The following is a 21,936-nucleotide window of genomic DNA, read 5'->3' as shown; positions in this document are numbered from 1 at the left end:
GTGGAATAACCATAAGGAAATCCATACCAGCATGTTGGAAATACGGTTCTGGAGTCCACGAGAGGAATCAGGGTCAGAGATGGAGATCTGAGAAGAGGTGTACTTAGAGTATATTGTCAAACATAAACAAACTTGGGTTTGAACTCTGCCTCCTGCACTAACTAGCTGTGTGGCCTTGGACAAATTATTTACCATCAAAGCTTTAATTTCCTTAATTGTAAAATTGGGAAAATTATACATACTTCAAAGACTTTGCTTATTGCATACCATCTGGTTGCCATTTGTCACCATCACTGTCTACCATAACCATCATTGCTGAAAACATTAAGGTAGATGAACTTGGCTAGGAATTGAAAGTAATTAAGTAGAAAAAAGGGTTGAAGAATGAATCTTCGGGAACAATTATTAAGGGATACATGGAAAAACAAACGTGAAAGCAGCTCAGGAACAGTCAAGAAGGTAGGCAGAAGACCAGAACAGCAAAACACCATGAAGGACAAGAGGAGGATTTCAAGGAGGATATCCTCAGACACAAAGAAGTTGGGGAGGAAAAAGAAAAAAAGGGCATTGGATACAGTGATTTGAAGGTTATCCTTGTTTATGGAACTATTGTATATGTGGTAGGAGTGGAAGGCAGTCACAAATGAAACAGGATTCAAAATGGATTTTCACCCAGACTGTAAGGGGATGTGTATCAGCTACCGAAGTGAATTGTAAGACTGATCACCTGCTAGAAATTTCAGAGTAGATATAAACCAATGACATGCCTTAGTTTTCTTAGCCATTTCAAAGGTAGAAAATGCTTAATGTTATCAGAGAGAAAGAGAATTTGTGAGAAGGACTTCTTTAGAGAGAGTTTTTCTATGAATTCCCTCATTCCAAAGGAGGGGAGATACTTCTCTTCATCTCAGTTAGGGCTTCACTGGGAGATCTGAAAATACTGGCCAGCATCATCTGCAGATGGAGGGGAATAACACACTGGTGTTGGAGTGTTTGGCTTTCCCTGGAGAACTACTGGCAGCAGAGTAAAGGAGGCTTGATTGCATTGGGTGGCCTTTTGTTGGGAGGGAAAGGACGTGTGAGTGTATTGATGGATCTGAGAGTGTGAGTTGGCATGTGGCTCATTTAAATTCTTCCCAAGAGGATCATCTGAGGCCAACAGGGAGAGCTTTGGCAAACAAGAACTGAGGGAGAACACCCAAAACTGGAAGAAACTGAACTGACCACATCAAAAAAGAAGAGTGGAATGTTCCCAATGAGAGTCCCTGAAGAACCCTAAAAACACCCATAAGCAGAGTTGGCTTAATATAACATCTGCTAGCCCTGACAGCCTGAAGCCATCTTACAATAGTGTGGTCATGTAAGGACTCCTCAACTCGCCTTTCTCATCACCCTGCTCTTCGCCACTCTTTTGTATTCCAGCCCTGAAAGGATCAAAAACAATAGGGAGGAGGTAAGTACAAAAGGAGAACCCGACCCCTTTCTTTCAGAGAAAGGACTTATTACTTTGGGCCCTGGGTGGGTATGGAAAAAGAATTCCAATTTTGAATGACTATTGAATGGGGCTAGATATTTTCATTTCAGGACTGAGATGGTGATTTGTAGCTAGAAGAGTCCATAATACTTTTTAGTATCTTGGGAGAGAAGAGAAAAGTCTCAAGATTTGTGCCTCAGCATCATACAGTGGCAAAAGAAAAATTTGCACTACTATATAATTTTAAAAAGTTAGTAGAAGATAATTTTTTAATGAAAAAGACTCCCCTTAACACATTCTTATGTTTAAAAAGTGAATCAGGACGAGGACATGGAGGCCTCAAGGACAGTAGTTTAGGTTTTTTTTTTTTTTTTTTTTTTTGTAATTTTGCCTTTTAAAGCTGTTTGGCAGAGAAAGGGCACTGTGGTTTGATAAGATGTTAGAGATGACTAAAGGCTGTTTGAGGAGAGGAGAAATTCAGTTGTGGCTGCAGGTTGAGGAGAAAGAGACAGCGAAGATAGGGTAAAATAACAGATTCACAAGGAGAAGAGGAAAGGAACACTGATAAGGCAAGGTCACAAAGAAGAGGGAAGACAAAATCAAGAACTTTGCATTTGCCCTTAAAAGAACTAGAGGCTCTTCTTCCTTTGAAACAAGGCACGTGGGGGGGGGGGGGGGGGGAGTAGATACGGAGACATTTTGGTTTAGGAGGAAAGGCAAATAAAATAGTTTACAGTGAACCACTTTGATCATCCCAGTGGTCTACAACACAAGCTCATCTTCTGCAAGTGAAGGCAGTGGGTTTTATTACCCTGAAGGACAGAACCAGGACCTCTGTGTACAAGCTAGGGAGAGATTAATTTGAGGCCCCAGTAAGAAAGAACTTATTTAAAAAATCAGTGTTGGCGCACAGTGGCCTTCAGACATAGTTGTAAACTGCAGAACAGAGGGTTCTAGCTGTGGATGGATGAGCAGCTGTCTCAATGCTATGCGAGGGTCACCTGCACTAGACAAGGCAGTGGGCTGGTGGCCTCCAAGACTCCTTGTGTGCGCACTCATTGTCAATGTTAAACGTGTAGGGTATTTCCACATTAACGATTCAGGTATCACTGTGACTGAATGCAATAAATAGAAGCCGTGAGGACCAGAAGAGAAAGTGTAAAGGGAAGACTGCATGTGTTATGCAATGACTTGCCTTCCTAAGTAGAAAATCATCTATTCGTTGCAAAGGAACTAGCTTGGGCTGGAGTTAGAGCTTGTCTCCAAAGCATAATACTCTATATGTCTCCATAGCTTGGCAGCTATGAAATTTGAAAATATCACTATGTTCTGGGGACTTTGTATTTATGCATGAGTTGAAGTGTAGCTATGGTGGAGAAAGTCTCAGAACCCCTCTAGTTTTACCACTGCTAACAGGTGAATGGGAACTTGCTGACAAGAGCAAAGCACATTACCAATGTACTCTTTGGAACTCAAAACAAACAAAACCCTTAAAACCCTCTAGTTCAAGCATCAGGCTGCATTCTGTAAATCAATGCAGTCAAGATTATACTAGATTTCTGCAGGACAATGAAATGTTGACAGCCATCAGGTTTTGTTTTGATTTTTTAAAAATACGAACTATACGTTCCTAGAATTAACATTTATTGAAACAATAAAATATTCCAGCATGAAGTACTATGCATCTCAAAGAAATGTGCCCACAGATTCAATTTAAACTGGTCACATAATTCAATTAAAATTTAAATCTATAAAGAGAAGTCAGGATGTTGTGACCCCATTAGTCATTTCCCACAATATTTTTCCAAAGGAATAAAATACACTACAGCAATGAGTATCAAGCAATATTTTGAGTCAGAGTTGAGTACCAGAGATTCTTTGACATCTTTAGACATAAACGATATTAAAAGTCATATGATGTGTCACATTTCATATAAGTGTCAAGGCTGATAGTTGTTTGTGCCTAAACATACTACCTGGCACATGCTAAGTTAGCTTGGTCTATTGAATAAATGAATGGAAGCATGAAAGAATGAATGAATTTTGTTAGCAGTAGCTCAAAATCTACTCTGTGAGGAGGCCTGGTCTCTTTCCAGACTCAGCATATTCCTGGTGTTCACAATGACCTTGTGGTTTCCCAACATCACCAGCCCCAGGACAGGATGGCAGGCCATCAAAATTGATGTGGACGTTCATGCTGGGATCTCTGAACATTATCTATTTGAAAAGTCTGACTGGTTCTAAATGTAGTTTGGTTTAATCTTCCAAAGATTCCCTCCAGAAAAGAATGGATATTTTCAAAGGTCCTTTCATTCCCTCTTACCTCCACCACAGGAATAAAAGTTGAGAGTAGGAAGAAAGCAATAGATAATAATTGCCTTTTGGTTCTAAAGAGCACCCAAACCAAATCTTGGTGACATCTGCCTCCAATTAAGGGCAAATGAATCTACGTGGCTGAGTCCAGCTGCAATCCACTATGAGGGATATTTCAGCTGAGGTGTCATTCACTAACATCATTCACTAAGTAATAAGGAACACAGTTTTGAACGTGCTTTGACATTTATTATCTTATTTGAGGTCCATTACAACTCAGGAAAAAAAGGTGTTTCACAGAATAGGAAACAGGCTTGGAGATACAAAGACCACACAGCAAGTAGGCCATGGAGCTTGGACTACACCTGTCTTCTAACCCTACACCAGTCTGTTTCTACTATTCTAGGTTCTAACTCCATTTTCTTACCACCCAGAGTTGGGAAAAACACTCAGGGATCAGTGCTTGGGGAATGGTGTCTAATGCAGCTTCTATCTCATCTCATTCAGGACATGGATCCCCGGAAAGCAGTCACGATGGAGTATTTCTAGAAAAGTTTACCAAGTGGATTCTGGGCACCCAACACCAGGGGGCCCATAAGAGAAGCCAAGGATGTTCCTACTAGAGTCATATACCCAGGAAGAACACCACACTCCAGACAGGTGTGTCTAGTACAGAGAGAAGCCGGACTGGCATTCCCCAGAAATAGGACATTATGCACACACATGCATGCACACGGACACACACACACACACACACACACACACACTCACACACAAACACGGTATCCTAAAAGTCTTAGTGCAGTTTTAAAGTTTCATAACTTTGAAAGTATGAATGCTACCAACTTACAAAAATCATGTGAAAGGCCAATTATTTAAATGTTGTCTATTCTTCTATGCTATACTTATTAGAGTTCTACAGTCGTTTGTGAATTTTGAAGAACGTTTTTAATTTTAACTTTTTGTTTCAGTCAACATTTGCCATGTTCAGTCAGAGGGGCTGAAAGGTTTTATAATATATGACATGCCTACAATCCATACAGCAAATGAGCCATATCTTACAAGAAACGTGCAACTAAAATCTTCGCGTGTTCTACTGTTAAAACTACATCACTCCAAACTAATATTGTAGCACTGGCTTTCTTTTAAATTAAAAAAAAAAATACCTAAAGCACTACTTTTTGTTAATACCAATTCAATCTTATCTTCTTGGATCCAATTCATTCTGCTAAAATCCTTATGGATCCTTGTTTTCCTACCAGATGATTTCATCCACACACCATCAGTGTTCTCAAATGGACATTTCTAGCCACACTAAACTATACAGAACCCACATCAGAACCCTATTGGCATGACTTTCAGCACATAGTCCCTTCCATCAGCGTGACCTTATGGGCCAACTCTAATAGAGATTTCCTCCACACACTGACATCAATGTATAAATCAATACCTCTTGGACAAGACAGTTCTAGCAATTAAAAACACAATGACTTATGTCCTTCAGACCATATATTTTTATCTTAGTCAAAAGGATTTCAAGAGAGGTTCTGTCAAATGCACCAACGGACTGCTCACATGATCTCACAGCATTCTTCTGACCTACCAGGTGAGTGACCCTACCTATGAAAGGTCAGACGAGGGGCCAGTCTTGTCACAGCTATGTTGTCTATGTATTCTACTAATTAATATAAAGCTGTAATTGTACAAATTGAAAGACAGGTCAAAACAAACAAAAATGAGTTTACTTGTAACTCAAGTTCAAATAAAATCCAGACAGCTTCAAACATCTTTTTGTGGGTTGAATTGTGTTCTCACAAAAGATATACTGAAGTCCTAACCCTAGCACCTGAGAAGAACCTTATTTGGAAATAGGGTCTTTGCAGATGTAACCATGTTAAAATGAAGTCATACTGGATTAGGATGGACCTTAATCCAAAACTGGTGTCCTTACAAGAAGAGGACAATTTGGACACACAGAGAAGGCCTCATGAGGTTGGAGGCAGAGACTTGAGTAATGCTGCGGTAAGCCAAAGGATTCCAAGGACTGCCAACAATCACCAGGAACTAGGATTATAGCTTAAGGATTCTTACCCAGAGCCTTTGGAGGGAGCATGGATTTTCCTGTACCTGGAATTTGGACTTTTGGCCTCCAGAACTATTAGAGAATCAATTTCCCTTGTTGGAAGCCACCAACACTAATTTATGGTGCTTTGTTACAGCAGCCTTAGGAAACTAATACAACATCTATGTAAAAATTTGTAAGTTTGAAGTAATGCCTATTAACATCAGAATCAAGAGTACTCAGGACTTGGTAAAAAGAGAGTGGGAGAGATATACCTAGATTCCTGAGCAGGTGGCAGGTCCAGCAGGGGTGAGGTAAATGGGTGAAGAGACCAGCCAAGCAAGTTTGGGGGTGTTGGCTTGAGGCTGGGGGACAGACAGAAAGTGATACCCCAGGACAGGCTCATCACCAAGGAGCTAACTGTTCCCCTGCCCAGGTGTGAGGTGGGTATTTCTCCACAAAATCCTGTCACTTTTTAATGACAACAAAAACCACCAATTTGTCAGCTTATCATCAGTATATAAGCAAAACTATGTTAAGCTTCTTGTCTCCAATTTGGCATTTCCCTTGCCTATGCTTCATCGTTCTAAATGAGACAGCAGCCCATGCAGGGGAAGGAGCTGTTGGCCTGTCTGTCTCTATATATAGTGCTGTATCCACCATTTTTCGAAGGTGCTAAGATTCCACTGATTGATGACGATATTGCTAAAATGGGTTACATTTTAAGATGGAAAAAGGAAGGCTTTTTTTTTTTTTTGGTTTTTCTTCCCATGTGAAAATTTAGGGGAAGAAGGATGCTCCGTCACAGTTTCTAATATTGATCCGGCTCCAATGTAGCTCATGAAATATAAGTCTATAATGGCAGGATTCCTCATTGGAGAGACCTTACGAGCGGTCTCCAGGAGCTTTCCCAGCAATAATTAGGGGGATGTATTATTGCTAATCCTGAGCACACCAGGAGCTGGGTTAATTTTGAAAGATAAAATAAAAGTGCTGCCTTGTGGCAAAAGGCCACTTCTTGATGCCATTAAATCAAGCCCAGCTCTGCTTGAGTATTAATTCTAAAGATGTCTGTACCCCCTGCTGATACTCCTTTTAGGAAGCTACTATGGAACAGGCCAAATGAAGCCTCAATGTGCAAATACCATTTAGCAAGTACAGATAAGCTGGGATAAATCATCTCAGAGCACTTAAAAAAAGATTCAAATTTTAATACATTAGCACTAGAACATGCTGTACAAGCAACAGGGAAATTGCAGTTGTCAATGTGTGAATTTAGTCTCAGAGTAAGTTCATCCAAGGAAGTAAAATCTCAATTTAGATTCTTTTTCTACCCCTTCCCCCAATCCGCGTGTTTCTCTTAGGATGGGGGAAGATACTGTTACTCAGCAAATGGATTTCACACCACAAAACGGTTAGGGTATATTCATCAGAGGTAAGAATGTGAAGTTCTCACTTTCTTACTGAAATAGTTTGAAGTGGTCTTTCAAAGTGCCAAACCATAAATGATGGGCGTGGTGTTTTGATGTATGATTATGCATGTATGTAGATAGATATCTATCTACCTATCTGCCAGCATTCTTTTTAATGAGAAAGGTTTCGAAAGATAAATCACGATGGATTTTCCGGTATTTTTCTGTTGTACTTTCCAGAAAGCTTGTCTGCCCACTGTCACAGGGGAATGGGATGGGAATGGTCTGGTGTGAGAGCACAGTGTAAGGGAGGGAAAGCCCAGGACAGAGGCCTCACCAGGAGGGGTTAGGTTGGAGAGAGACCCCAAATCCAACTGGAGGCTGAATAGAGACCTTGACAGCTCCCAGGTCAACAACGCTGATTTGAAACTGAAGTGTATTCCAGTTGGAATTTGACAGGTTGTTTTCTATCAAAGCAACAAACGAAACATTCATTTCAGAACGCATCTGTTCTTTCAGACTATTCTACCAGAAGCAGCTATTTTCTTTAAATTGAAAGTCAAGGCAGTTTATTTTTCTCAAAACTGTGCTGTCAGTTCCACCGCCTGACTCCTAACATTCTCTTGTTCTATGTTACAGCAAAGCTTTCTCACCTTGTAGAAGGAAGGGGTGGGTGGGGGACAATCCTCCCTGAGGGCACCCTGTGCATGGTATATTTATATAAATCTTTGCCCCCAAAGGGCACATCAACCAGAGATACAGATGGAATGTATTTAGAGAGAACTTATTTAGAGAGAAGGAGATACTTTCCAGTTAGTTTCTTTGAACCAAAATAACTTAAATCTCTTCAAATGACACTTCTGTCATATTATCTATCTGTCTATCTATCTGTCTAACATATCATATCATATATGTACTTTCATTGGGAATTTGAAGTTCTTAGAACTCAGGGGCAAATCTCTAATTCTTATCCCTCCCTATATATTCTAAGTCATTTTTAAATGATGAAATAATTATACTACATTTAAATGCACAGAGATGATATGCATATATGTGTATTAATATAGACACTGTATGTGAATGTGCATCAGCAGTGGGAGAGCATGACCCCTACCTCTCATCCCTTACCCTATCTTGTTAGTGCTTAAGTATTTCCCATCCACTTCGTCTAAAGCTCACCAATTTGTTTCTGTATGCATTTAAGCAGAAAATTCATTACCACTTCAAAAAGCATTTCCAACTATCTGGTGTCTGAATTGTCCATAAATATGTAATATTTCCCTAATTAAGTTAGATGTAATATGATTAAGGAGAGGTCTCTTTTGTCAGTGCAATAATCTTTACTGTGATGCTGTTAAGGTTCTGAAATGACTTACAGCATCAGAAAAAAATCATTCTTGAAGTCACAACCTTTTGCATTAACTTCCTGAGACACATCTTTCCCTCTTAATGGACTGTCTCTTCTTTATCTATTACAAACAATCACATTTCCATTTGAATCAAAGGACACCACCTTCCTCTTTTTTGGTCCCTTACAGATGCTAATATAGACATACAAATTCTGTAGTAGTTCAAGGAAAAAGGATGCCAGGCCACTGTCCTAGTTAGGAACCAGAGGAAGCTAGTGAAAGCTCTACCTAGAAACACACTCAATAACTTTATGATTACAAATCTCTCAACTACCTATGTTGACAAAAATAGATAATTAAAAATGTGCATCTTGGAAATCTGCATTTTGGTTTTCTATAAAGCATCAATTTAGTTATTAAATGATTATAAATTAGCCATTGGTGATTTTCTCTTCTGAATGATTTAACCTTTCCAATTATCATTTCATCTGTTTTCTATATAAAAAAAATCAAAGAAATTCGAGATATGGAAAAGACATGCTGGGTGAGGATCTGAAACTGATTTGGTAGCTTTGGGGTTGACATAATCTTGGCCTGGTGCAGCTCATTTTGGAAAGCTGCCTCAAATTTCCCCTGGTTTTGAACTTTTTTTTTTCCTTACCACTTTCATCTAGCAAGAAATCATCCTGGTAACGGAACTTCTCCGGTCCACATGCAATAAAAATGTCATCGTCACCAAAAAAGTCCTGAAGGCACATCACCTACAAGAGAAAAGCATGGCACTCAGCAAGGGGTCAGCAGAACAGCAATTACAACATTGCATCCCTGCAAGTAGACATCTGCATAAAGCCACTTCCCACGTCTAATGGAATCAACAGGACAGCTTTCTCTAGAGGAATTTCAAAAGAAGGTTTCCAGCATCTGTTACTAGTAAGAAACATGTTACATTTCAGTTGTGCAGGAAGACGGGATAAGGAAAGTAGAACCGGTAACTGTCACATTTATTACTTGACATGTCAATAGGCTATGAGGTAAGAACCCTTTATTTTTCACAATACAGTGGATGCAGCGACATGTGGGAAAGGAACACCCCTTTATTCATTTGAATGTAATATTCCTCGAGAGCAATAAAAGCCAGCATAAGATTTTAAGAACAAATATAGTATACACGTGGTGATCACTGTTTGGGGTAACTATTGAAAAAAATTATCTGTATCATAATATGCATTTAAGGATCTCCTTTAGACCCATTCTACCTCTAGTTGAAACAAAAGTGAAAGTTCTCATAAAAGGAACGATCTTATTTCTAAGATTCAGAGACTGGGCAACAGTATGCTCACCAACTCAAGTCATGCCAAACTTTAAAACTCCTGTGCTGTCCAGTTTCTTGTAGTTATGCAAAAGAAAAGTTTTAAAACAACCTTTTGATATTTATTCAACTTATTCTCCAATAAGAACTTTAAGAGAGCTAAATGTTGTCTTTCAAGTACCTGTGGTCAAAAGGAATAATTTCAAGCATACTACTTACTGTCTTTGGATGTGTGGTGCAATATTTTGTTTACAATATGTATGATGCCAACAGAAAGCACAGGGAACACTGCTGATTTCTATCCATTTTCAATTTTTTTTGCTCGGAGCACATTATGAAGTGGACAATTGAAGGTACCCATTCAGAGCTGCTAAAATAGACTTTTTAATAGCATTTTCCTTTGAATATCTGAGGCCCACAGACAAACCCCCCTGGAGAGTTAGATCCTTTTGGCCTGGATTTACTATGAGTTCCTACCTTTATTTTCTTTTGCAGTCATCTGCAGGGCATCTCAGATTCTGCTCTCTGTCAAAGCTTGGTAGCACTGCCCTGACACATTGACAGTACTGTAAAGCTTACAGTAGTAAGTTGGGAGAACAGAGCATTACTTAGAGACCCCAAAGACAATGATGTGTAGCTGTCAGATAGTTTTTCCAAATAAGCTCTCATTTCCAAATAATTGCTTGGCTGAAATTTTAAGAATGACATTTCCATAATAGTTTGATGATAAACATTAATTATAAGTGAGTTACATCCATGACATATTTTTAAAAAGCTTAAAAATATAGGTTACTTAAGAAGGACATTGTAATTATCAAGGAAAACAGACTAAAGATCTTCATGAGTGGTATAAGAAGCTCTAGTCTTCTACTTGGATTAAAAACAGGCCCTTTGAATCCAGAACCCACTCCATTTCACTCCTCCCTTTCTGTCTGATCCCAACTGTGACCCTGTTCATCTTGATCTTCATGACAAGCACCCCACCCAGCCTTTGTGATCAGCAATTGATGTCAACCCCATATAGGTCATTTTCATTATACACACCGAAGTCTTTATTGAGCCTACTATATGCCAGTTAGCATAGAGCATATACACACAAAAGTGAATAAAACATGGTCTCTCCCTCAGGCAAAAATGTGAATAATTAACCTCAAAAGGCAATATTTCCTAGTGTGAATGGTTAAAACATTTTGTGCAGGGGGTGTGGGTGAGAGGAGGAAGGGGAGGCTTATGGCCAAATAGATTTGGTAAATACTGAGTTCATTCAATATAAACAAGTTTTTTTATTTCTGGTCCTTGCAAAAACCCTTAATGGGCTAATGTACACCACTACTCCAAATAGGAGATAGAAAATACATTATTTCCCAAACTTATTTGATTCTGGAACTCTCCTCTTCACATAGTATCCTATGGACTAATGTGTGACAGGGTTCCCTTTGGCTCTGTACTGGCGGCCAGGGGTGAAAAAAACTCAGGGAAACAACACACAATGGAAAGTAATGTTACCCACTCTCCTGGGCAGCCAGATTTCTCTAGCTGATAAACATTTATGATGGGCCTACTGTGTGCTAAGCTGTGTGGCAAACATTACGATGACAAATCTCTACTACATAAAAAATGTTCTTTTCCAAAGGAAATTGTCCTTTCATTCCACATATTCCCATCATTTGTATTCTAAAGCATCAGATTGCAAACCAGATCACATTCATCGGTGTGTGAATGTTTTACGCTCTTGCTAAGCAGGCAGATAACTATCATCAAAACTACAGCACTGGATAAGGGGGTTGCCAGCTAACTAACCTCCTTCCATCATATGCCCATGACCATCCTTTAAGCCTGAGACTCAAAGAACAGAAGAGCCAATGATCCAGCTTGGACAGTTTAGGTTTAATTCTGTTGGCAAGTGGGAAATGAAACATGATGAACTTTTGATGTTGTTTCCAACTCCATGATTCCAAGAACATAAAAGGAATGCAGCGATTGTTAAAGAAAAACTGTCATCACCCAGCACAAAAAGACCGGGAAAAGTCATTTCGGTGCCAAGCAACATGTATTCATTTACCTCTCAATCTTCAGTGACTAAAACCAAAGAATTTGTTGAACTATTAGAAACTGTAATATCTTCTGTGCTCTTTGCTCTGGCATCATTTAGCCATTTCCCTGCTCACAACCTCCCACCACAGAAGGTGTATGGTCAGTAGATCAAATTCAAATTTATAAAATTGCTCCTTGTTAGAAGCCTTGGTAAAAGATTTGATAGAAAAGGAGGCTTAAACACAAGATTATGATAAAGATGGATTTAGGATAATCTGTGCACTTCAATTATCCATGCTTTCACTCTCTATCATTAATCTAGAGGTGGCTGTAATGTATTCCATCTAAAAAAGAAAGAGTAACGAAAGATGTATAACCCTCTTCTGTAGGCCAATACAGTGTGAGAATTTTCCTTTAGGCATTACTGGACATTCTAATATCAAAAGATTACCAATGTTTTGCACAAAGATCTGATTTTATATATCTATACAGTGTTACTCCTTTTAAAATTTGAGGTTCTCAAAATTCAGTGTGATAACAAGTTTAAAAAAAACAAATTCCATGTATGGATTAACATCTTTCAGACCTGGGCCTTTTCCTGTCCTCCTTCCTCTTACCACATAAGTCCTGAGTTTATCCTCCTACCTGTGCACCTTGGCATTTCCCTCGGGTGGATTTCTCACTCTTACCTCCTTTATCCCCAATCCATCCTGTTTAATTCTGCTAATCTATTCTTTCTTTTAAACTTTCAAAAACTCTATGACTCAGAAAAACATCAATGGTTTACCATCATCAAATTAAAGTTTATCTTCTGAGTCTGGCATTCCATCCGGTTCCAACCTACTTTTCAAGTCTACAGTAGTCATGCCATGTACCTGATACTTAATAAGCATTTCTTGGATGGTTGGATGGATGAATGGATGACTGGATGTTTGGATGGATGAAGGGATGGGTGATCAGATGTTTGGATGGATGGATGAATGGATGGATGGATGGATGGATGGATGATCAGATGTTTGGATGGATGGATGGATGGATGGATGGATGGATGAATAGATATAAGGACAAATACAAGGACTATGCTCTAACCCAAAACACATTCTAATTTATCTACTTTACATATTCTTCTCAGAAAAGGACTTCTTTCCTACTTGCATGGGTTTTTGTATGACTTTTTTTTTCATTTGATACCCCCTCTTACCTAACTCTGCCTGTTCAAATCTCTCCTATGACTCAAGGCTCAGTTGAAGATTCAAGCCTTACCTTCTCTATCCACTCCAATCCAAAGTGATTTACCCCTTCCCTGAATCCCTAGTCATCATTCAATAAATGTTTATTAAATACATATTATTTACTACCCACTGTATTAGCCCTTGAGATTACAACTACCCTAATCCTTCATCTCTTCTTTTCCAGCACATAGTGTATAGACTTACACTCCAAAGAATTCCTAACACATTGTGTATCAGTAATTCAGCAAAAAGTAAACTGCATTACCTACAAGTGGCTTATGTCATGAGGCTGGAGTTGGGTGGCTGAGTTGCAGTCTTTGCACTGTAATCACCTCTGACTTAGGCAAGTCAGGAAATCCCAGGTAGCTATCTTAAAACACATCCTATTTCTAGAGATCCTACATTTGGTCAGGGTAGATATAGTGCCTCCTGTAGGGCAGTATTCCTCAGTACCACAGAGATACCTGCTGTAGCACAATTTCTGAAGAGCCCACCCTGTCATCAAAGCCCAGGTTCTGAATTAACCCAACTCTGCCACTTAGATGTTCATTTCTTTGTGCCTCATATCAAACACGTTTATTGTATACTGGTTGCTTCAAAGAGTAGATGAGTTAAGACTGAATCAAAAGAGAATAAGTCCTCAATACATTTTATTTTTATTAGCTCAAATGCATTTTTACTTCCAAGTAAAAATGGCTTATACTTATAAGCCAAATGTATACCTAATATAAATGAATAAAAAAATAAAAAAAATAAAAAATAAAAAATAAAAAATAAAACAAAGTAGGTAGCTCCTGGGCACTATAGCAACAGGCTTCCTTTCTAAGTGAACTTGGATAAAATACAGCATATGGGTGCCCCTTCTCACCTGGAGAATAGGGATTCTACTAGTATAATTGTTTTTGTGAAAAGCATACTTGGAGTTATACTCAGGAATATGGTGCAAAGCTGGTAGAAGTTGCTAGCATGATGCTGTATATGGTGCATGCTTCTGATTTCCATCAAGCTTCCACTGAAATGATGCTGTGAATGTCATTAATTAGTATGATCATCATAGAACACAGGTCTGGTTCTATGAACCACTGTCTGAACTCAGGACCCCTTGGGATCTGTCACGACTTTTAGTTTTGTGGGACCCAGAGATTTGTATTCCTCTGAGAAAACTGTCCTCTGTCAAAATGTCCTTACACTAGAAAAGAAACTCTACGTATACCATATGCAATTCATAAAGGAGGTAATCAGTTTATGGCATACAATGCTTAATATACCATCAATTAATTTTCAGTTCTTACCTGGTGCTTTGGTTATTATATGAAACTCTAACCCCAAATAATGACATTGCATTTATTGCATCAGACTTTATCTCTGACGGTGCTTAGCATAATGCCACACTCACTGTACCTTAAAAAATATAGGTGCCTATAATTGCCAGATGTGCTGGAAAAGCCCTTGAATGAGAATCAGGACACTTGGGTTTTGAACCTAGATTTGACGTAAACATTGTATAAACTTGGAACAAGTTCTTTAAATTCTCTCCGTTATCAGCTTCTACATTGGTGCTACAATGTTTTACCACAGTAATTTGTATGATAAAGATATAAAGAAAAGATGAAAAATTTTCTTGGTATGATAGCAACAAGAGTTCTCTTGGAGCCTGGGTGGCTTAGTGGCTTAAGTGTCTTGACTTTGGCTCAGGTCATGACCTCAGAGTCCTGGGATAGAGCCCCACCTCCAGCCCCACCTTGGTCTCTGCACTCAGTGGGGAGTCTACTTCTCTCTCTCTCTCTCTCTCTCTCTCCCCCTCTCTCTCTCTTTCTGCCTCTCCCCCACTCCTGCTCTCTCTCAAAAAAATAAATAAAATATTTTTACATGTAATCCTCAATATATATTATTGCATTGAACCCTCTCTGCTATAAAAGAAACAGACTCTATTTACAGTAGTTAGATGGTATTTGTATCCATTGTACAGATTAAAAAAACAACTTAGCCAGATTCAACTTGTGTAGAAATTTGAAACCGTTCAAAAGCAGGCTCTTAATTACCAAGCTACAGGAAAACAAATCTATCCAAAGTACAGAAAAATGTGCCCTTACATTTGTGTATTATAAATTTCAGTTAATAAACTCATTTTAATAATAGTTATCACATATATTATAGATTGTTTATAGCAAAAAGTGTCTTAACAAATTTTTTTTACAAGGAAATTTGAATTATTTCTTTGATCCTAGGAAAACATATTCGGTTTTGACTCTTTTTATGTGAAATCTGGATTTATATCTTTTCCATTAACTTGTCACCATACACACTGGTCCCGGGAGGCTGAGCTGCTTCCAGGGAGTGAAAAAAACCACTATAGACAAATATGGACTTCCTCTCCTCTGAGCTTCCGGCTTGAGTTGCGCTGCACCGACAGACATTCAAACAAAGGCAATAAAAGCATCTGCTATTTACACATTTCCAAGAGCAGGACTGTGGAATCCATTCCGCCTCACTGGAATGAGATCTCCATGGTGACACTGACATCACGGAGCAGTCCTTATCTTTTCTTTTACAGGAGCGCCCTCTACCAACAATGGGATATCTCTGCAGCCATGGCCTCATTTTTTTTTAAAGCCCGCATGCGAGTCATTGTGTCCCTCTAAGGTGCCTCTCCTTGCGTGAAACACTAAAATATTTTACTATCACCTACCTAACATATTTGAAGTGAAATTACGATCACAAAAGTAAAAGCCATGAAACTCAGTCCATTTATTGGAATCACTGAGTATGGCATATCTTTTCTGTTTTAATTTTCTTTTCTTTTTAAAATACTTATTTATAATTTCTCATTCTTCTTGATACCAGTTACAGGGGACATACTGAAAGGTTCAGGTCTTTTTTTTTTTTTAAGATTTTGTTTATTTATTCATGAGAAACACACAGCGAGAGGCAGAGACATAGGCAGAGGGAGAAGCAGGCTCCCTGCTTGGAATCTGATGCAGACTTGATCTTAGCACCTTGGGATCATGCCCTGAGCCAAAGGTAGATGCTCAACCACTGAGCCACCCAGGCACCTCGGAAAGGTTCAGTTTTAAGGAGATGCTCTTTACCAAAAAGAAATGCTTATACCCGTGTTTAAAAAAACCCAATCACCTGTGCATCTAAAGCATCAGAATCAATAACCTTCTTCTTTCTGCACAATTCATAATGTGACCATTATAATTAGTTTTCAGCTAAAACTTGGCACATGTGGGCCTCCTCATCCCGCCAAAACCTAATTTTGATAAGGTTTCTTTTCCAATTTCATTCCATACTTGGCTTTTTTCTCCACTCTTAGCAGTGAGCGTTGTTATGCACATGATATTATAACTCAACCACTGTGAATTTTTCTGTTCTATAATCATGTAACTCTATACATTTCTGATTCAATAATATGCCTATAATTTGTCTTATTGCCAAATATCAGGAATGTGTTATATTATTGTCAGTAAAAAACACATCCTCCATTGTTTATCACTTTTTCATTTCTTTGATGATAAACTTATATAAATAAATTTCTGATAAAGAAAAATCCCTTAAAGAAACTCTGGTTCTTACCCAGAGAAAGATAAAGCCATTAAGAAAAGAAGTAAATTACTCAAATAATAATAACACAGAGAGGAAAATAAAGATCCTCAAACTACTTTTCACAAGTTTGAAGCTCTAAGACACTTTTTTTTTTTTTTTGCTGAGTCAATTAAAAAAACCCAACAATTATGAAATTGATAGTATATTCATTCCTTGGTGGTGTTCTCAGCTACTAGTCTACATGAACAGCAGCTAGGGCAGTGTATTGTGGAATATACTCTAACAGAACATATTCTTAAAGAAAAGGAGTCACTAAAACACTAGCTAATGTGAGGCATGTGTTGGGGATCTTGGCATGCAAGTAAAGCTAAAGCATGTGCATTACAAAAGTTCAGCTTCAAACCCAGAAAAATAAACCAAACCCATAAAACCCGTGTCAGGCCAACACCCTCCAGATATAGTTCTCTAGGTCGGGAGCTGGAAATGTATTTGGAGCAACCAGTTGCTGTCTTGCCATTTGGTTAACTCTTACTCAACTTGCATGTGACCAGTGAATCACAGTGCTGTGAATTTCCCTTCTGAGATTTTCGAACGACCCTAAGGCCAGTGCCAAGATCCACAATGTGCCACGCCCAAAGACACTTGACTCACATCATTATACTGATTCCTCACAAGGACCCTTTAGTGAATCCTGATTTTTAAAACGTTTCATAAGAAAAATCACAATCCAAAGAATTGGTATCTGTGTGAGGGCTAAAACCATAAAGACAATCCTTCTGTCTTTTATATTCTTGCATACTGGCTTGTTGCTTAAGGTTGCAGGCAAACAAATGATATTCCTAAAGCTATGGAAGTATGTGTCTGCCAGGAACATTAGTAAATGTTGCTTGATATTGAAGTATGGAATTGGTTGCTTTAAATATTTCTACTTCTATTTCTAATCTACTTGCCTCGATAAATGGCTTAACATTAAAAGAGATTTTTAATTTGATTCAAACTAGTCTCCTCAAGTAAATGATGTTTTTTGTTTTTTTAAAAAGATTTTATTTATTTATTCACGAGAGACCCAGGGAGAAGGCAGAGACGTAGGCAGAGGGAGAAGCAGGTTCCTCGCAGGGAGCCTGATGTGGAACTTGATCCCAGGACTCCGGGATCACGCCTTGAGCCAAAGGCAGATGCTCAACCATTGAGCCACCCAGGTGCCCCAAATGATGTTTTCTAATGATAATACCGTAAAGCTAAAATCACCAAAATGATTGTTACTATTATCACCATCACTACCATGAGCATCAGCATTGTCTCCTAACCATCAGCACCACTGCCATCATCAACATCACCACCTCCATGGTCGGAGCTCTCATACAGTTTTGGAAGTTTTTCCCCCCTCCTTAAATAAGCTGAGGACAGAGCCTTTTGTCTTGTGTGGGTTCAGTATTGGTCAGTGTTCTACTCATAAGATGGTTAACCATTTCTAATTGAGAATAATGATTCCAGTAGTATTTAGTACAAATGCAACCTAAAATTACATTCTAAAACTATTAAGTGAAAAATTGCTTTTTTCTTTTTTTACCCAAACTCAAATGTAGCTAATAAAAACATTTATATAGCATTAAAAATATTACTGGAGTAAAGTACTCCTTCCAAAAATGTCCTTCAGAGTAAGTCAGCTTTTAAAATTGCCAATAAAAACATTCTCTGGAATAGTTTGAATAAGATACCATTTTTTCATAGTTGTATTAAGATTCAAGCACAGCTAAGAAAAGGCTGAGAGACAGAGATTGGCAGTGGTAAGATAAAAAATTTTACAGTCCAAAATGAAGGCTTGGTTTAAAATATGGTTTTTATAAATAAATGTTGATATGTGTGTACAACCATGAATACATACTTGGAGATATTCCTTACTCAATGGTCTTTTAGAAAATTATATATGGTGACCAAAACACTCTAGGCCAGTATTTCTTCTTTGTCTTCATCTTATACCATGTATATTAGAGTTTCCATAATTCTTTTTTAATCTAAATTTAGAGTTGAGTGAATAACAGGTCTGGTTGCCATTTCCCCACAATGCATGAGCTATGTGTATAAAGCATAAGGACTTCAAATGCTTACAGAGGCCTGGAAGGTAATACAAACAGTGAAGTGGGCCAGGCATAATAAAACACAGTGCAAATGGGGTGATAAATGGTAATTAACATAGGCAGACAATAGGAAACTGGTAATAATAAACTAGAACCCTCCCTTCTCCTAAGGGCAGCACCTTGACACTTGTCATGCATCAAAGTAAGGCCAGGGCTGCTAGACTGATTGAGTTTTTAAGAAAAAGTGAAATCAGATTTTCATTTAAAAGTCCCTGATTTTTGAAAGTTGGCAATAAATTCTTTTATTTTTTCTTTCTTAAAAAAAGCACTGTGCACTCCAAATAAAACACACCTGTGTCCTGGATTCGACCCATGGGCAGGCAGTTTGCAATCTCTGGGGCAGAATTTCCCACTAAGTGGCCATTAGCAATGGTTAATGTGCACAAGGCGGGTCACCATGGCTGTGCCAAAGTCGCAAGGAAGGCAATGAGGCTTCCCAACAGACCCCGATTGCTAGAATTTCTGAACATAGGGTAGGACATGGTCAAGACCCAACACATGTGCTTGCTTATACAGGTGTCCTGGGAAAAGGGTAGATTTGTCGACTGAACTTGTTTTTTGTGTCCTTCCTCTCTTCTACCCTCCCTTTCCCCTTCCCGGGAGAGAAGAGGAGTGAAATAGCATGGAGAATCAGTAACATGAAATTTCAGAGCAAATGTTACCAGCTCAGTAGAGACGGAACCAAATTAACTCCCTGTAATAAAGAGCAGAAGCACAGTTCACTTCTCTCTCCCACCCCTTATGGCAACTCCTGTCTACAAGGTCTAATGGTGGTTTTAATAGCTACTGGCTTCATCATAAAAATGAAAGGTCTCTTCTTAAAAAAAATGAAAATCAATCATAAGCAGTAATTTTCTTTTTTATCACATCTGCTCTGCCCAATTATGAAAAACAACCATGGCTACTAAAAATTATTAGAAATGTTAGCACTCGTTGGAAGGGAGCAGAGTAAATAAAACTCAACCATCTAGGGAAATCGATTTGGGGCCTAGCACATCAGAGTGAGAGGAGAAACTCAAGCATTTTCACGAATAACTTCTTTCTTGGAAGGGGGGGGGTTGTGTTTTATTCTTGGCCTATCAGCTTCCCCCAGGTAGGAGGGACGGGGTGGGGGGAAGGGGAATGGAAGAGGGGCTAGGAGGGGGCGGCCTGCAGCTGCCCTTTGTACACATATTCCAGGGCGGTGGCAATGGTGCGCATGTCCAGCTCGATGCTCCGAGCCCAGTTCTCCACATCCCCGATTTCCTTGAGTGCCTGATTGAAGTTCTCCACCATCCCGACCCACTGGCCTGTCTGCTTGGCAAACTGGGCAGCCTAGACGTGTAGGGTCTTCGCCTCGTGGTCCAGCTTCTCTGGTTCATGGAGCCTGGGCCACGCCCACACTGAGGTGATGCAGCAGCGCTTCGGTGAGGCAGGTCGCTGCAGGGATGGCCTCCCGCCTCCTCTTCTCCTGCAGCTTCTTGCGTCCCCTCTGCTTGGCCTGGTGCTCCCTCAGCAGGCGCCACAGCACGGCGGCGGCGGCTCACAAATAACATCTAATGGCTAGTTTTTACTTACTAGGTTTCTCACAAGTCAGGAGTAATTTGACATGATTCTTCCTTCCTTTCACAAACTTGTCTAATATTACTGCTGGCCTTCTCTCAATGTGTGATGATTATTAACTCAGAATATCTTTAAGGGCATATAAAGGGTTAGGCTCATTTTTACAGGGGACATCTACCTAGCACAGGGAGATTCTCTCAATATTTGGACAAGAACACTCATGTTTACATTCTCTAATGTTCTAGCTTTCATTTAACAATGCACCAATATAGACCGCATACAATAAAGCTCTCAATGGCAATAGTGGCCTTGAAAAGTTTTGCATAGTAGCACTGGAATCAGAGAAAGTCACGTTTAAAACTTAATTCCATTAATTACCAACTGGGTGAATCAATTGGAAACCTCCTTTTCTTCATAGAGAGAATGAAGATAATATTGTATCCACCTCCCAGGATGGCAGAAAGAATTTGTTGAGATAATGTATCGACGGGTGTCAGGGAGAGGAACTGTTTAGTAATGAAAGGCAAAAAACAGTAATGAAAGGCCTTAAGTTAATGTTGCTGAAGCATAAACTTCCAAGATCACACTCAGAAAAGTCAATGATCACAGAATGGAAGGCAGAATAAATCAGCAGTTTCCTGTTTGTCTTCTCCTGCACTGCCTTTCTGATGAAAATTATTCCATCTTACTGCTGTCAGACTTTAGACAACCGTAAGACATTAGAATTGCAATCAACACTAATCAAAGTGCATGAAAATAACATTTTCTTTCCGTGTATTATCCATTTTTCTTTCATATGTGAAGAATACAACGCAATAACTCTATTAATATAAGCTATCTCCTTACATCCCCTGAAAAAATCTTATTCAAGTGCCTGACAAGTAGATGACTAAACATCCCCTCCATGCTGAAACATTTGTCCATGCCAATCACAATTTCCTTGATGTTAAGGGAAATGAAATCTAAGTATGAACTGCCATGATGAGCAGCCACTTACAGCTTTAAAACCATAAAAGAGGCATAACCGTTCAACGGGAATCTCAACATTGAGCTTCTCTCCTTGTGTGTCATTTAGACAACTTCAGGTTTGAAATCTCCCCCATTATTAGGTCTCATTGATATAAATAAGGTTAAAATCACCATATACAACAACCATGCTACTATAAAGCATCATAATTTAATTTCTACAGTAACTGGGCTGGAAACTTCTTGTATTATTTGTAGTGTTATACTGCCCTTCAGTGTCCAAACATATGAACTGTTAACAATATTTTTTGAGCTCAAGAAATGTCTCTGTATGAAACTTTATAGAGAAGAGAGTAACTGTTTTATAACAGTATTTCAGTGAGGGGTGTTGCTATGGTTTAAGCTGTGCCTCCCCCCCAAACTCATATGTCGGAATCCTAATTCCCAGTACCTCAAAATGTGACCTTATTTGGAAATTATGGTCTTTGCAGACATAATTAGTTAAGACGAGGTCATGCTGGAATGGGGTGGGCCTCTAATCTAATCTGTTGGCCTTATA

At 39.0% G+C, this 21,936-nt stretch overlaps 1 protein-coding gene and 1 long non-coding RNA gene across 10 annotated transcripts in view; one reads left to right on the top strand and one right to left on the bottom strand.

The window, feature by feature from the left end:
* The window catches only part of DCLK1 (doublecortin like kinase 1), a 341,902-nt gene that overhangs the window by 154,840 nt on the left and 165,126 nt on the right, over positions 1–21,936 (bottom strand). For all 9 annotated transcript variants that reach the window (XR_013362773.1, XM_077868080.1, XM_077868089.1 and 6 more), the window contains exon 4: positions 9,272–9,371. Coding sequence is in view for 8 of the 9 variants with exons in the window: in XM_077868080.1 (XP_077724206.1) it covers positions 9,272–9,371 (100 nt within the window). In the remaining variant the exon portion in view is untranslated. The remainder of the gene's footprint in view (positions 1–9,271; positions 9,372–21,936) is intronic.
* Positions 1,080–13,964, top strand: LOC144295695 (uncharacterized). Its single transcript, XR_013362778.1, has 4 exons — positions 1,080–1,453; positions 4,295–4,447; positions 5,312–5,393; positions 9,285–13,964. It is a non-coding gene; the product is annotated as an uncharacterized LOC144295695 (long non-coding RNA).

The sequence above is a fragment of the Canis aureus genome, chromosome 24, assembly GCF_053574225.1.
Source record: "Canis aureus isolate CA01 chromosome 24, VMU_Caureus_v.1.0, whole genome shotgun sequence".
Lineage (NCBI taxonomy): Eukaryota > Metazoa > Chordata > Mammalia > Carnivora > Canidae > Canis > Canis aureus.
This window is presented reverse-complemented; position numbering and strand designations above follow the sequence as displayed.